The following is a 16,891-nucleotide window of genomic DNA, read 5'->3' on the forward strand; positions in this document are numbered from 1 at the left end:
ATAATTTTTATTCAATATAAGCAACTTCCTTACATATTCATAATAAAATCCACTTTCTTAATATCTAGTTTAACTTTTATGTACACTTAACCCATACAAGGTCTACATTGACTATCGACTGCAAGTAGTAAAACCCTGTTTTTAACTACATGTAAACATTGATTTTTATCAATAGGAACGTAATAGAGTTTAGATTAAGATTGGAGTACACTTACACCCAGGGGCGGATCCAGCCATTTATAAAGGGGGGGTTTCTAACTCAGGATAAAGGGGGGGGGGGGTTCCAACCCCCGGACTCCCCCCCCCCCCCCACCCGCCACTGTATACCACACCGAGTTTAGCTCAATGTGAACACAGCCTAAGTCACTAAAGTTGAGCACAACCTCAAGGTGTACTAAAACAGGTCCATATCTATATTGTTGTTTTTAAATCAATATCTATATTTCCAAAATTGTTTTTAGGGCAAGTCATTGCTAGCATTGAATGCAGAAATTCTGTATTGAATTAGTGCTGAATTTTCATTTGCGAGGGTGCAGTTGAAAAGCATGTCGATTTTCTATAAAAACTTTCGTATGTTTAGCATTGAAAAAACAATAGGAACAAAATCCTTAATCCAATACGAGATCTCAAATTGAGATCTCAATAGAAACATTTTATTTCCAATGATGGAATGTTTTTCAGTTCTTAAAAAGAAAAAGTTGTATTATATGAAATCATATCTACTTTTCCCATTGTTTTGTTCAATATATATATATTATATGATGTTAAAACTTGTTCTGGCTATCTTTATAAATTTTGCCTTTTTGTAATTTTTGTGTAGATACTAGTTTTAGTTTTATCGTGTTACTTTTGATGCTGGGTTTAATGATGTAACTGAAAACCCTGGCTCCTGTGAATATGAAATTTAAATATTTTATTTGAATGCTAGAAGTGTCCGATCTAAAATTGGATATATTGATGAAAATATTTCTAGTCCTGATATACATCATGGGCAAATCCATATTTGCTTTGACAATATCTCCAAAATGTGTTGACTTTGGAGCATATATTGCACTTTTTAATATGAAGAGCTTTATTTTACTTAGCATTCAGGCTTTTGAAAAAGATCCAATTAAGAACTAGTCAAGGCTTTTTTACATTTTATAATAAAATTGAAATTGCAAAAGGGAACCTGGTTCTTATTTAACTGGCAGCTTCAGAGAAGATTAAAATGTAAAAAGTTCAGGCATGGACAACATCAACAATTGATGGCAATAACTTATACAGTACCCCATGACCCAATTGAGCAAAAAACCAGTATAGAAAAATCAATGAACTCAATAATACAAAATAGACAACAAACAACACAGGTACAAAGATGAAACAATATTAAACAGTACCATGTCAAAGAAAGGTTGCAGATACTAAAAGCAAGCTCAAGTACTTTTTTTTGTAGTTAACCTGTTGATATAGACATCATGCACTCTTATAGTATACTAATGGCCTGTGAACTAGAGTATATTTTCATTCAGTAACTTTATGAACAGTGCAGGAAGACATGATATTGTGTAATGCTCAATAGTTTATCTTGTATTCTCTCTCTAATCATATATGTCCATGAATGTTTGTTTTAAATAATGGTGTTCGTGTTCTGATAGGAATATATAGCTTTGTTTGAACAGTCCATAGTAGTAGAGTATGATCAGTTTTGGTCCCAACAAAAACACCAGGCTAAGGTGTTCCAATATAAGGCACGAATCCATCTATTGCTGACATATAAAATGGATGATAATGAATAACAGTGCACTTTTAAGCATTTCCTGTATTGATTTGTTCCTCAAAACATAAAATCATGTATTCCTTTTTGGTCAACCAGTCTTTTTGAATGTGACAAGTAATTTAATGGAAAAGACAATTATCTGACTCACTGTTGTTCTAGTAAAATCCAATGTAAATACTTTGACCAACATTTTGATAATAGAAATAACTTTTCAGCACATGAACAGGGTGTTAATCCTGATAAGAAATTTGTATGTGTCACCTGTGAGAGAAAATATATGACAAAACAGAACCTAAAAAACACCAACCAAAGTGTACTTAAGCAGTAAGCGTTTTATAATTTCCCCCTATTGAATCAAATGAAGACAAATCCCTTCTTAGACAAACAAGAAAGCAATATTCATTGTATAATTTTCACTATGCATATTGGAATGTATTTCATTCTTTACAAATATTTATTTGGGTGAAAATATATTGATTGATTGGTGCTTGCTTTACGCAGCATCAGCGCAAAAAGGCTATATCGCGGCGAGAGCTAATTCAAATATATTACACATTAAAGTACATTTTTAAAATCAGACAAAAGGTCCTTTAATAAACTAAAACTCAAGTCTAAAGCAAAATTGCTTATTTACAAATAAAATTCAACACTAAGATAAGATGATAAAAAATTAAAATCATTTTAAATTTATACAACATTTTTATATTTTACAATATATTCCAAACTTCTTTTAAGAATGAAACAATATTTGTAATTGGAACACTATCAAATAAATCATACATATTATTGACATTGAAATGCTTCCTACTAATATCAGCAAAGTCAACCCAATTAATTAAAATATGTTTAATAGTATACTTGCAGTTGCAAGGTTGAAAATATATCAATTGATATGTAATCCCTTATCATTTTTTAAAAACATCGTAATTACTATTTTTTGGGGGTTTAAGTCATGAAACATTACAATATCCACAGTGAAAATAAAATATGAAAATGCCTTTTTGCACAATTCTATTTGAATAAACTTTCTTAAGAGAATATATGTTCTTATTATCCAGTAAAATTTTTTGTAATATTAATGAAAGAACAGGGTTCCAATGTCCCCCGCATTGCACATATTTTATCTATCCAAGGTACAAGGGCAATAACTAAATAAAATGCTTCGCTGGGGCGCAGCTTGATACGACCGCAGAGGTCGAACCCTGAACAGTTGGGGCAAGTATGGACACAACATTCAAGCTTGATACAGCTCTGAATTTGGATTGTTATTAAATATTTGACACAGCATAGGTTTCTGACACAGAAAGAATGTGGTCTAAGAACTTGAATTTTTTTAATTTACCTATTATGGTCCAATGTCCAAAATCAAAATACATGGTTAGATTCAGCATATCAAAGAACCCCATATATTCAATTTTTGTTAAAATCAAACAAAGTTTAATTTTGGACCCTTTGGACCTTAATGTAGACCAATTTAAAAAACGGGACTTAAAATTAAAAATCTAAATACACGGTTAGATTTGGAATATCAAAAAACCCCAATAATTCAATTTTTGATGAAATCAAACAAAGTTTAATTTTGGACCCTTTTGACCTCAATATGAACCAATTTGATAGCGGGGCCCACAAATAAAAAATCTAAGTTCATGGTTAGATTCAGCATATCAAAGAACCCCATATATTCAATTTTTGTTGAAATCAAAAAAAATATAATTTTGGACCCCAACTTGGACCAACTTGAAAACTGGGCCCATAATCAAAAATCTAAACACATGTTTAGATTCAGCATATCAAAGAACCCCAAGAATTCAATTTTTGTTAAAATCAAACTAAGTTTAATTTTGGACCCTTTGGACCTCAATGAAGACCAATTTAAAAAACGGGACCCAAATTAAAAATCTAAAAACACGGTTAGATTTGGCATATCAAAGAACCCCATATATTCAATTTTCGATGAAATCAAACAAAGTTTAATTTTGGACCCTTTTGACCTCAATATGAACCAATTTGATAGCGGGGCCTACAAATAAAAAATCTAAATACATGGTTAGATTCAGCATATCAAAGAACCTCATATATTCAATTTTTGTTGAAATCAAACAAAGTTTAATTTTGGACCCCAATTTGGACAAACTTGAAAACTGGGCCCATAATCAAAAATCTAAATACATGTTTAGATTCAGCATATCAAAGAACCCCATATATTCAATTTTTGTTGAAATCAAACAAAGTTTAAATACTGGAACCTATCTTGGACCAACTTGAAAACTGGGCCCATAATCAAAAATCTAAACACATGTTTAGATTCAGCAAATCAAAGAACCCCAAGAATTCAATTTTTGTTAAAATCAAACTAAGTTTAATTTGGACCCTTTGGACCTCAATGTAGACCAATTTAAAAAACAGGACCCAAAATTAAAAACCTAAATACACAGTTAGATTTGGAATATCAAAGAACCCCAATAATTCAATTTTAGATGAAATCAAACAAAGTTTAATTTTGGACCCTTTTGACCTCAATATGAACCAATTAGATAACGGGGTCCACAAATAAAAAATCTAAATACATGGTTAGATTCAGCATATCAAAGAACCCCATATATTCAATTTTTGTTGAAATCAAACAAAGTTTAATTTTGGACCCCAATTTGGACCAACTTGAAAACTGGGCCAAAAATCAAAAATCTAAATACATGTTTAGATTCAGCATATCAAAGAACCTCATATATTCAATTTTTGCTAAAATCAAACAAAGTTTAATTTTGGACCCTTTGGACATTAATGTAGACCAATTTGAAAACTGGACCCAAAATTAAAAATCTAAATACACTGTTAGATTCGGCATAACAAATAAATAAATGTGATCAAAGATTTTACAAATCTAATGCGCCATACTGTGCAATTAAAGATTACTTCTTGAAATTTTTCAATATTTGAAATTTGAAAAAAAAATAATATTTGAAGAATAATTCTTTTTAATTTCTGAAATCTGAAATGAGAAAAAATTGGCCCCCCACAATTTCTTTTTATCCCCCCCCCCCCCCTTTTTCCCCCAAAAAAATTCTTTCCCTCAAGATATGGTCATAATCTCAATTCAAATTTCCAATGGAGTCGGCAACCATAATTACCCATTTAAATTTACCATAGTGCTAACTTAATCTATTTTATAATAGAATTAATAAAAATATAGTGTCAAATCTTTCATATGGATTTTTTTGTAAAAAAAAAAGATGAAAACATTTGCAGATATTTTTACTGGTCTTCCTTTATAAATATGCATTTCTTTAAACATAATTTAAAAGCAGTGTAAGGGAAGTAACCAAAACGTTGTATTTGGATTACCTCCCTTACACTGTTTTAGATTATCTTTATTGTTCATTAACTATTACTTTATACATAATTTAAAAGCAGTGTAAGGGAGATAATTTCAATGATGTATTTGATTTATCTCCCTTACACTGCTTTAAATTATGTTTTGTACTAAAGTATTTGTCCATTAACCAGGACAACCTTTTTTTTCCCCCCTTTTTTGCCCCTAATTCCTAAACGGTTTGAGCCATAACCCCCCAAAGCAAATCCTAACCATCCCTTTGTGGTATGGAAACTTGTAGTATAATTTCAGAGCGATCCATACACCGTTCCACAGTTATTGTCTGGAAACTAGAAAATGCTCATTTTTGGCCCCTTTTTGGCCCCTAATTCCTTAACTGTTGGTACCATAACCCCCAAAATCAATCCCAACCTTCCTTTTGTGGTATTTAACCTTATGGTAAAATTTCAAAAAGATCCATTCACTTAAACTAAAGTTAGAGTGCGAAAACCAATATGTATTCGGACGACGACGCCGGACGACGACGACGACGACAACGTCATACCAATATACGACCACAAAATTTTTTTGCGGTCGTATAAAAAAGCACTTTTTTTTTGTTCTAGAAGACTTTTTATTAATATCTTAGAGAAATGAAGGCTTCAGAGCAAATGCAATGTAGTTCCATTATAATCAATAATTCCAAGGGCACAACTTGTTCAAATATTTGATCAGTAGTTATTTTCGAAAGTGTCAAATTTAAGACATTACTGATGTAAACCTATGATATAAGTTTCATAAAATTCTGGCAACAATTGAACTAATGAGAGTGTTAACAATGCAATTTTCCGTATAATCAATGTTTCCAAGGAACATAACTCTTTAAAAAATAATTGATCAGCACTGATTTTCAAACTCGTCTAAGATACTTGCTGATATAAACCTATGATATAAGTTTAATAAAAAATCTGGCAAGAATTGTACACGTGAGAGCGCAAACAAGACCAGACGTACGCCCGGTATTTCTATGTCCCCCGCAACTTGTTGTGCGGGGGACAATAAAATCATCATAAACATGAGGATTAAAATTTTGTACTCCAGACGCACATTTCATCTACAAAAGTCTCATCAGTGACTCTTGAATCAAAAAGTTAAAAAGGACAAATAAAGAATGAAGTTGAATATAAATCCATAATATAATACACAAAGATATCCATATAATTTTTTTTAATTATTTTATTTGGCCTGAGGAAGACCACTTCAGGTCTAACTATCCACTTTTGTCTTGAACTATTCGAATTTCTCTAGAGGTTTATCATGGTGCTCCCGAGTCCCATCTACCTCAAATCCAATGTACTGCCTAAAAATAATAAATGTAATAATTATAAAAAGAATCAAAAATGAAATAAACACATGTTGTAATTAAATATCTTAACTTTTCCATACTAAAATTTCAATTCAGGCTGTCTTTTGTTTTGTTTTGTTTTGATTTAATTCAGTTCATATTTTTTTTTATGGAAATATATAAATTGGGATGTTTTTTGTTTTGTCTTGTTCTGAATTTTCGATTCTTATATATTCTTGGCTTTTTAAATATTCGGCTTTAAGCATTCCTGATGAAGGTTAATCCAGAAAAGCACTTCAAATGCATTAAATTTATAACGTGTTGTTTTCATTTTTTAAATGATCTAATTATGAAAATTCAAAATTTTGGTTAATGTGTCATTAATAATATAAATGTTTTGATGTAGATTCAGTTTAATATGTATATTACAGTGAACAAGGTTTTGAAGTAGATTCAGTTTAATTAATAAGTACAATACTCACTGGTGATTCAACCTCTGAGTTTTAGATAATGGACAAAGGAGTTCCTCTCGTCCATAAACATCTCCTGACGTCAAGGAACAGCTGAAAGGAAAATTAAAATCAAGGTGAAAATATAAATATCTCATCCTATGAATATATATCAATTTATTAGAACATTATCATTCTAGATTCATTTTTCTTACAAAAGGAAAACAATTGTTTGTATAGAAATAAAAACAAACAGTTACATAAATAATGTCAGTCTGGATTACTCACCATGTAAAAATATGTCATTTTTATATTCATTTTTATCTTTATTGCAATCAGTTATGTGTGCTGATTTGTAAATCTTATTTAGCGTCATTTTTGTGGATCTTGTATTATGATCATTTTTTACTGTTTACTGTTGATACCTATCTATTAAAACTTTCGAAATACTTGGCAAAAATTCAAAAAATTAGTAGAATTAGTCATTTAAGGGCAATATATAAATCTTATTTTGCTGAACGTTTCAATTCTTTCTTTTTATTTGGAAAAAAACCCCAAAGATGGATATTTTTTAAGATGTCCCCCCCCCCCCCCCCCCCCCTTTATTTTGGTGAGTTAAAATCCTATAGTTTTATCCCAATACATTTTTCACTTGATAAATATCAGATTTTTTTTTCAATATCACATATTTTATTAATTTTTTGGCTGACCCACCAACAGAAAAATTGTTACTCCTCTCCAGATGACTTATTATATATTATATTGTGATATAATCAGTTGCATATCTAGGCCGTTTTTACGTGTACCCCTGAACCTCGGCGAGGGGTCTGAGGGCTCCCAGCGAGCCCAGGGCAGAGGACCTCCTGGTTAGGGGCGAAACCCCCAGAAGTTCATGCGTTATCGTAAAAATTATACCATTTCTGTCATTAAAAACTAATCAATAGCAACATACTTGGACGGTTGAGAACAAAACATTACTACATAAGAGATGATTTCAGCTTCCCAGTTGTGAACTTTCCATTTCTATGTAGCAACATTCCAGCAGAACCTGCATATGGAGTATATATATCCCAGAGCTTGCATTTCCTATCATGATTTCCTTGATGGATGTTGCTGCTTACAAGGAAGCTATCAAACCAAGAGTTCCAAGTGGTGAAGTTGAAATCATCCCTTCAAAAATTTTAAGATCGCTATTATACATTTATTTCCCGTGCCGGAGGGAAATATGAAGATTTGTTCTCCCAAGAATATTCATATTTCACGAGGGCTCTGCCCGAGGGAAATATGATTTTTCGAGGGTGAGCAAATCTTCATATCTCCCGAGGCAAAGGGAAATGAATGTTTTATTCCACCGCCTATGCTTTGTTTACTATCAATACATTAAATATTATTTTGCATACATTTTTTTTCTTATCCGCTTGTTTTTGTAAGTCAAACTAAACACGAGATACCCATTGATAAATAGTAAGGATCAAAATTTAATTATAATAAGTCTTTTTGTTTTATCGTCTGAAATAAATTTGAACATGATAATGAATTTTGCTATCGCTATTTTAAGAAGAATAAGAAGTTCAAAACGTTATGTACTTTAACCGTGCGTAACGTCGCATGAAGTAATCCCGAGATTTCAGAAGGGAATATGATCCTCAGAATGGAATATGAAGATTTGTTCAATGACACGTGGGATCGTCTCAACCAATCAAATATTGATTAAACTATCAATATGTTTAAACAGTGGAATAATAAAAGTTGTTTGACTGTTTCGGAATATCTGTTTCACAGATTACGACGGATATATTCCACTGTTTGAAACCACAATCCCTGTCCTCTTTTCCCTGAGTGCGACCTACCGAATTAGACATATCATCGGGTTTTTACTTACATGAGCAACACAACAGGTGCCACATGTGGAACAGGATCTGCTTACCCTTCTATAGAACCTGAGATCACCCTCAGTTTTAAGTGAGGTTTTTATTGCCAAGTCTTTAGTTTTCTATGTTGTCTGTTATGTACTGTTGTTTGTCTTTTCATAGTTTTTCGTCTTTTGAAATGGCATTGTTAGTTTGTTTTCAACTGATGAGTTTGAATATCCCTTTGGTATATTTCGCCTCTCTTTTAGAGTTTGATTTGGGTTTTTTTTTTCATGTTAGATTTATTCATTGTGTTGATTTGGAATCTAATGGTCATTTGTTTTAAAGAAAAATGTCCAAACCAGATACTTTAAAATATGTTTAAAAGGAGTTGTGGGTTAAACCAATCAATCAACAAAAAATTCAAAACTTTGTAAGGATAGTTGTGATCCAGCCATAGCTAGTCTCATATTCTTTCTGACCATACTTTTTTCAAAATTTTTTCTCTTTTCATTTCCAGTCTTACTGTAAAATTTCTATGTTATTGTCCAAAGGTAGGGAATTTCGCAATATTGATGCAAATATAGATATATATACTGATCTTTCGATTTTAGACTCTGTCAGATTTTATTTTTGACAAGAATGGAAAGGAAAATCGTCAAACAAGTTTTATATGCCATTAATAATGACAGGTTTAATAATTTCCAGAAAGAGCCCTTATAAATGCACTTTCTCAACAACAAAAATTAAAAAAAATAATAACTATTTTTTATCTTAATTGGTGTTCATTCTTCATTAAGAAAAAATACATTTCCTGTATTCAAATCTGAATGTACAAATACCTAATGCTGAGATATTTCCAATTACTGTTAAATAGCAATATAATGGGATATAAATGTAAAACAAACAAAGACCGTACTTTGACCTATAAAGGTTTACTTTTATAAATTTTGACTTGGATGGAGAGTTGTCTCATTGGCACTCATACCACATCTTCTTATATCTAAATAAATTTTATTGCAGAAAATGCTCAGATAAAGAGTTATTCAATTTTGTTTAATATTTCAACCAAATTTCTGATAATTGTAACTAATTAATTAGAACTTGATTGTTGACTTATGTCAGATGATAATGGCACTGGTTTTACAAGTAAAATAAAATTTGCTTGCATTTTTTTATACATATTTTCTGGGACTATTATACTATTAGTATAATAGTCCCAGATATTTTTTTCATTTTAAGCATTTTCTTTGAAAAAAAAAACCACATCAGATTAATCATTCAGCTAGCTAGCAAAATTAACAGAATATTTTAATGTAGTGTAGACCAAAATAAATAATACATCTGTAGGTTTACTATTGAGGTCAAGAATGTGTGTATTCAGTTAGGTGTGTAATAAATTGTGTCTATTTAATTATGTAACAGGTCATGAGATATTAACTGTTTTGAATTAAGCCTGGGGTTGTTTCTCATTAATACTTATTTGAAAATCATGACAGTTAATAATCATTCTGACTCTTACTTGCCTATGGAAAGAATACCATTTCAAAAAAGTGTGGGAATCAACTATATAAAGATATATTATTACACATGTTGACCTACATTTCACTGAACAATAATTTAAACAAGCACAAGATACTAATATAATACTTTCAAAATTCTTATCAACTGATTCAATTGATGTACAAATACTTTTTCAAATTAATTCATAAATAGTAAATCATCATGAATTTTGATTTAGAAAGGAACTATATGCAAGTGTATATCTAAAATAAAGTCACTATTCGACCAATCTTTTCTTAATTTAAGGGCAAATAACATGTCAAAAGTTTGCAGTTGATGATTAAAATGGTGTAGAAAGTTTCTGCAATTCATTAAAACACATAATTGGTTTCATGATATGTCTTCAACTCAGTATTCTGCACCATCTCCAAAACCAGAGTGATCGCATAGATCAAGCATGGCTGAATCAAAAAGCAAGTCTGTCATTCTATTAATTATTTTAACATCATCTAATTCTCTCACCTTTTTACACGAAAATTTTGATCAAAATACTTTCTCTCTCCAAAATTCATGTGCAATTTGACGTAAACGTAGCTACGCACCAGATAATTGAGTTGTAACCATTAATTCGAGATTTTTTCAGTATAAAATTTAGCATTACCTAAACTATATATCTGATTGAAATTAACTTTTAATCTTATGGGTCAGTCTTCTATTAACACCAACATAATGAAGTCTTTGCACCTATACAATTATGAAATAAAAGAAGATTCTTCGAATATTTAATTGAAACATCAGTCAAATGACATTATCAAAATGACATCTAGCGGTCATCATAAAATCAATAGATAGGTGTCTGTTTATTATGTCCAGATTTATATTGTCTGAATGTGTTAAAGTTGTGAATAAATAAAACAGAAAATATCAAAGACCTACCTTCAACGACTTACAGCTGCATTCAAGTATTGTTGCTCCAGTACTTAGGTTGCAAGGTTGCTTTTAAAAATGCCTCAGGTCAAAGGTCACTTTTAAACAAATTTATAAAGTCTTCTAAGTAAAGTTTTGAACATTTTTAAAGATCACAGGATGTTTCAAATGAGATGTCAGTTAAAAAAAACAACCCTCTAGGCCACAGGTCTGATTTGACCATGTTGGATTCACATAACTTATCTTGGTCTCCACAAATTTTATAAAACTATCTTGAAATTTTTTTAATGTAAACTATCCCACTAGCACAAAAGTCAGTTTAAGAAGAACTGACATACTGCAGTCTGTGTGCCCTCAGGAAAATTGGTCTTCATGATGGATCACAAATCTGACAAAAATGAAATCATTTATAACTGTGTTACCCACAACGAAAAAATTGAACACGAGTTATTAAATGTATGGCAACTACTGGTCACTTTAATTTATTATTTAGCAAATTCCCAGCAATAAATTTTAACAATGCAATTCAAAGAGGACATTCTGGAGTGGCATCACACATTACTCAATACAATTTACTATTAATCTGTAGAAAAATTTCCACACAATGTACAGAACTACAGACTAAAGAATCATCTCTTGTCATGTGACATCATCTCATTAAGATTTCTTGGTGAAAATTCTTTTCAACTTACTTTGGCTATAATCAGGACTGGTTTCTTTTACAAAACTTGTCATGAAAATGGCAGTCATCACTAAATCTTGGAAGGACATATCAACCAGTTTTTACTCCTGAAAATATAAATAACTGAACATTTATATGGAGCTTTAAATTTACTATACATATTCTGACTGGTAACTGGCAATTCATTACTTATTGGCTTTGAATTGTTTTTCTGTCAATTTCACCTTCAACAAATGGCAGTATTGTTTTGCACTCACTATTCTAAAAGACTTTTAAAATCCTTTTTTAAGAATGAAGAACAACAATAAAATCACTATTAAATTGAAATTGGCTATCAAGAAAATGTATCCCTTATTTCCTCTTATACAACTTGTCAGCAGTAATAAGTGAAAAAAACAAAACCTTTTTGCACACATTTGTGGCATCAAGGAGCTGAGACTGCTAACTCTTGTGAAATATCCAAGTATTTATAGGTTTTAGTGGAATTGGTGCTGCCTAATCTTTAGTTTCAAGACATTTTACATTTATCCTGGCTTTTGTCTGTCCATTTTTTATTTAAAACTATGCTTGCCCCTTTGTAAATTTTCCTTTTAAATCACATTAAGTTCACATATGTACCACACAACTAATTTCTTATTTCTGTAGAAAATGATGCGTCTGTTTGACCGTTTTTTCTATTAATAATTTCAGCAGCATCTATCTTAATTATTAAGAGGCAGTACCAGATACTATTACCTTTCTAATCTTCTGATATGCACTGCTTGGATTTAGGAATTTTTTTATACAATGTATTTGAACAATATTAAGAAAAGTACCTCAAACAAATTGGAAAATTACCATTGTCCATAAAGTTAAGAAAAATGATTAAAGAAATTTGATACTCTAATACTGCCATATGGTTTACCCATGTCTCAACAAGTCATTCATCCTAGGCCATACCAAAATGGATGCCAAGTAATAACAAGATCTCAGTCTTAAATATGAAATTCTCATTAAAATTCTGTAACACCTTGATACATCTTAATCAATATTCAGCTTTGAGTATAAATTAATAATTAATTTGTAAGATTCTTGGAACATCAAATGCCACCATGGCTAGGTACTGTCAGAGCACAACTTGAATAGAGATGACCAGAACTTTAGGTAACATATTTTTCTGTTTTTTTATGTGTGGTTTCTACGTAGAAGCAGAAAGTAAATTTGAACTTCTCATTTTGAACTGGACATAAATTTAAGAGCACATTTAACTACAATAAGGGGAAGTAACTCACTAAAGTTTCAATTGACTAACATTCCAAAGAAACTATCCAAAGATTTAATTCCTTAAATCAGCTTATTAACATCAAAACTTATCATAGATGCATGCTAATTTTCTTTTTTTTTTGAGAATTTTTGCCATAGCCAGATTACCTAATTCAATACCTAGAGGCCCCACTAAACCAGAATCATTCACCTAATTTTATGCTTAAATCTGACAACAGAGCCAAATCAATGGCCCAAGCTAACAGAGAATTATCTGTTTAGGTGATCTATTAAAGTATTATCAAAGTGGGAAAGGCATGATGTGCCAATCCAAAGTTCAGGTTAGAAATTAACATGCTTTGAATACGAGTTGTGCTCTATAATGCCATGTATTTGGCTACTAAATAACAGTAATATCTCAAGATTTAAACACATAAATAAACCCATTTTAATAAGTATTTGGCTACTAAATGACTGTTATATCTCAAGATTTAACACTTAAATAAAACACATTATTACATACTTTTTATATTGTATTTTTAATTAGTTATAAATATTCAAACTAATAATATTTTTTTATTTCATACTCATCAAATAAGAAAATAGAAAATATACTGCATTAAGACAAGATCATTGCTCCGTTTTTTTATTTTAATTTTAATATTTATTACGACATTCTCGATACATTTTTTCTTGTTTATTTAGCAATATTTTATTGAGCGTTGTACTGCAGTGAACATAGATTTATTACCAAAATTTAACGCTGCTACACAGAATACTTTTTTTGTTCTTATCAAGACACGAGTTATGTCCTTCACTGGAAAGGCTTGTCAATTATGCGTGCCTTTATGACGACATTTACCAGATAGAGGGAATCGCCTGTATCCCTGCTCCATTAAAGTTCATCAAGGGTCTTCGTGATCGTCATTATGCAGGATTATCAATATTAAGAATTTAATATTCCGAATAATTTGTGCAACATAGCATCATATTTATTCAACCGCTAGCTCAACATGGGAAGGAAGTGACAACACCCCCTAAACGCACGAATGATGTTCACTAAAACCAAAGTTTTTGACGAAAATGCAATGAACTCGAAGATGGTCTATTGTCTTAAATGCAGGATTGAATAAAGATTGACCGTAAATTTTACACGGAGGTAACTACTGTGATAACAGTTTGTTTATAACATGTTTGTAGGTTATACATGTACTGCATGTCACAAAATTAAAAGATTTACCTTTTCGTTTTGTTAAATACGGTAACAAAAGCCTTTTTGTGCGCTTTTTTTATAGAAGCCTTGATTGCATAAGAAGCTGTATTTGTATTTTTTATAGAAGAAAATCCTTTCCGATAAACAGAATACCGATTTTTCCATACCGAAGTCAATTAGCAGCTCATTTTTTCCAGAAGGATTATTATTTTCTTTTTTTTATTATGCCTTCTCGTACTATGCTGTTGACTCAGATAACAAATTATAAAACAATTGTTTATAAATTTTTTTATAAGCAAATTATTTCTGTAGAAAATTTTTCAAATTTTTGTTTTTATCAGCATGTTATTACCTCAAGTATTTCAGTATCTTGTATATAGCATTTCTAAATATTCAAATTAAAATTTGAAACTGAACCATGTTTTTGCATTAAAAATCACGTACTCGGGTAAGTTTTATTCATAGCCTTTTATCTATTTATACATTTCATATAGTACACAGAAAGGAGTACCGTTAGTTGATCTTTGTCTTTCTCGACATCCTGTCTTTCTTCTTGAATCTTCCAGCGTTGATGCTTCAGGATACTCGTTTGGGATACAATGAAATCAGCAAACATTAAGAAGCAAACTTAATATTGTAGTAATAGATATAGGCTTTCATCTTTTTAGCAAGGAATAATGATGTATACATTTAAGACATGCAGTCTAAAATATGTGATTTTAAAGAAAATTTCTTACTTTGAATCCAAGTGAATATCACATCAACAATAATTGTTTGATTGGTGGCTGTTTTAACATCCAGTTTCAAATTATGAATATTTTCCCATAATTAAATTAAAAGGATATTTGTTTAGTTATATTGGATGGTTATACAATGACAAAAATGTACCAAACAGCACTATTCAACATTTTTCATTTTGAAATGTGAATTACTTCTTTATTCTAACGTTATTGGCAGATAAGCATACCTTGAAATGACGTCATTGGTTTGTGAAGTACAAACTTTATGCTTTAAAACAAAGCAATGTCTAATATCATATTTGAAATAAAAGAAGAATATTCTTGTGTCCATGGGACACAGATGCCCTAGCTTGTAAATATACTGCAAATTCAGCATTTTTTCCCGTTTATAAAGGGACATAACTGAGAATGGTGAAAGTAATGCCACCCAAATTTGAACTTGATCCGTGTTTGATGGTAATAAGCAAATGGGTAAAAGTTTCATAAAATTTTGTTGAGACAAAGTCAAGTTAGAATGTGGAAATGGAAAATTCAGCATTATTTTCATTCATACAGGGACATAACTCAAGGTGAAAGTAATGCCACCTAAATTCTAACTTGATCTGTGTTTGGTGGTAATAAGCATTGTGTCCAAATTTCATAATATTTGGTTGAGGTAAAGTAAAGTTTGAGTGTGGAAACAGCAAATTCAATTGTTGAGACAAACCTCGAGTTAGAGAATGGAAACCAATTTCATGACATACAGACAAGGGTAAACCTTAATGGCCCCATAGCCTAGCGGTGTGGGCATAAAAAACCAAAGTAGGTTTGTAAATCATAGTATAGTTGTATTTTAATTGAAAAGTTAAAATATTAATCTTGTTTAATGCAGACTCGGGAAAGGAAGATAATCTTTTTAATTTACAGAAAGAGAATCAAGTATATGTTTGGTTTGACATTGGTTTTCTTGCTACATAAGCAGGGAAAAAGATTGACAGAGGCGTAGTAGCCCAGGCTACTAAGTTTTGGGCTAGGCCTCGAACTTTTAACTGGAAATATCCATAATGCTTGTAATAAATCTTTTTTGTTTGGGCAGGTTGAACCTTAGATGGAAAATATCAAGCCTTTTTGCCTGATAATAGCAACACAAAAAGAGGTCCAATACAATATGGGAGTCCATAATTTGTTGGGTCAATACAATTATTTATGCCTATCATGTCAAGTGCATTTGTTTCAGTAGAGTTAACAAAGGAAATTATCAATTTATCTGTTTTGCTATCATCAGGGGAAAAGAAACAAACTTACTTTATTGTTCCTTATGCAGTTTCCCCAACTTTAATTATAGCATAAATGCTTTTAGGATTTTTGTGTACTTAGGAAGTTGCTGTCTCATTGAAGAAAACACCACATCTCTCTTGACACATATCCAGCAAGTATAAAAAAAAGACAAATGTCCAACAAGATCAATTGATATCGGACATTCATCAGATCATATTGACCTTATTCTTTTACTTGTTAGTTCTACTTCTTTTATTCAGTTACCAGTCTTGTCCACTGAAGAATCAAGAGTATGCATATATTGAATTTATTTCTACTTTAATTAACAAATATCTGACATTCATTAGTTCATATGAACGTAAAAAAAAATCATTATTTTTCAGTTCTACTTATTATTCCAATAATAAAAAAAAAAGGATAAAACCATCTCAAGTTTCTTAACACCTTATCTTTTTTTTTCTGTGAAAATATGATGTTGCCAATAACTATAACCATTTCCTCTAAAAATTAATCATTATTGAAGGATGCTGCAAATATAGTTTAGTAATGATTTCTTTCACAGTGTAAATAACTAACTAGTACTAACTCCATTTTATTTGCTTTATATTATTAAT

The 16,891-nt window shown here is 30.8% G+C and overlaps 1 protein-coding gene across 14 annotated transcripts in view; it reads right to left on the reverse strand.

Annotated features, from left to right (window-relative positions):
• The window catches only part of LOC127702198 (nuclear receptor coactivator 5-like), a 196,623-nt gene that overhangs the window by 139,412 nt on the left and 40,320 nt on the right, over positions 1-16,891 (reverse strand). The window contains exons 11-15 of one of the 14 annotated variants that reach the window (XM_052206299.1): positions 11,836-11,932; positions 11,153-11,531; positions 7,816-8,033; positions 6,897-6,977; positions 6,252-6,429 (exon numbers count right to left, since the gene is read on the reverse strand). The exons of 10 other annotated variants lie outside the window; for them this stretch is intronic. In XM_052206299.1, coding sequence (XP_052062259.1) covers positions 11,916-11,932 — 17 coding nt within the window. In that variant the 3' untranslated portion in view covers positions 6,252-6,429; positions 6,897-6,977; positions 7,816-8,033; positions 11,153-11,531; positions 11,836-11,915. Of the gene's footprint in view, positions 1-6,251; positions 6,430-6,896; positions 6,978-7,815; positions 8,034-11,152; positions 11,532-11,835; positions 11,933-16,891 lie in introns of those variants that run through there. 3 more of the 14 variants (XM_052206302.1, XM_052206300.1, XM_052206298.1) reach the window with 3 other exon arrangements.

Source organism: Mytilus californianus, unplaced genomic scaffold (genome assembly GCF_021869535.1).
Source record: "Mytilus californianus isolate M0D057914Y unplaced genomic scaffold, xbMytCali1.0.p SCAF_5, whole genome shotgun sequence".
Classification (NCBI taxonomy): Eukaryota; Metazoa; Mollusca; class Bivalvia; order Mytilida; family Mytilidae; genus Mytilus; species Mytilus californianus.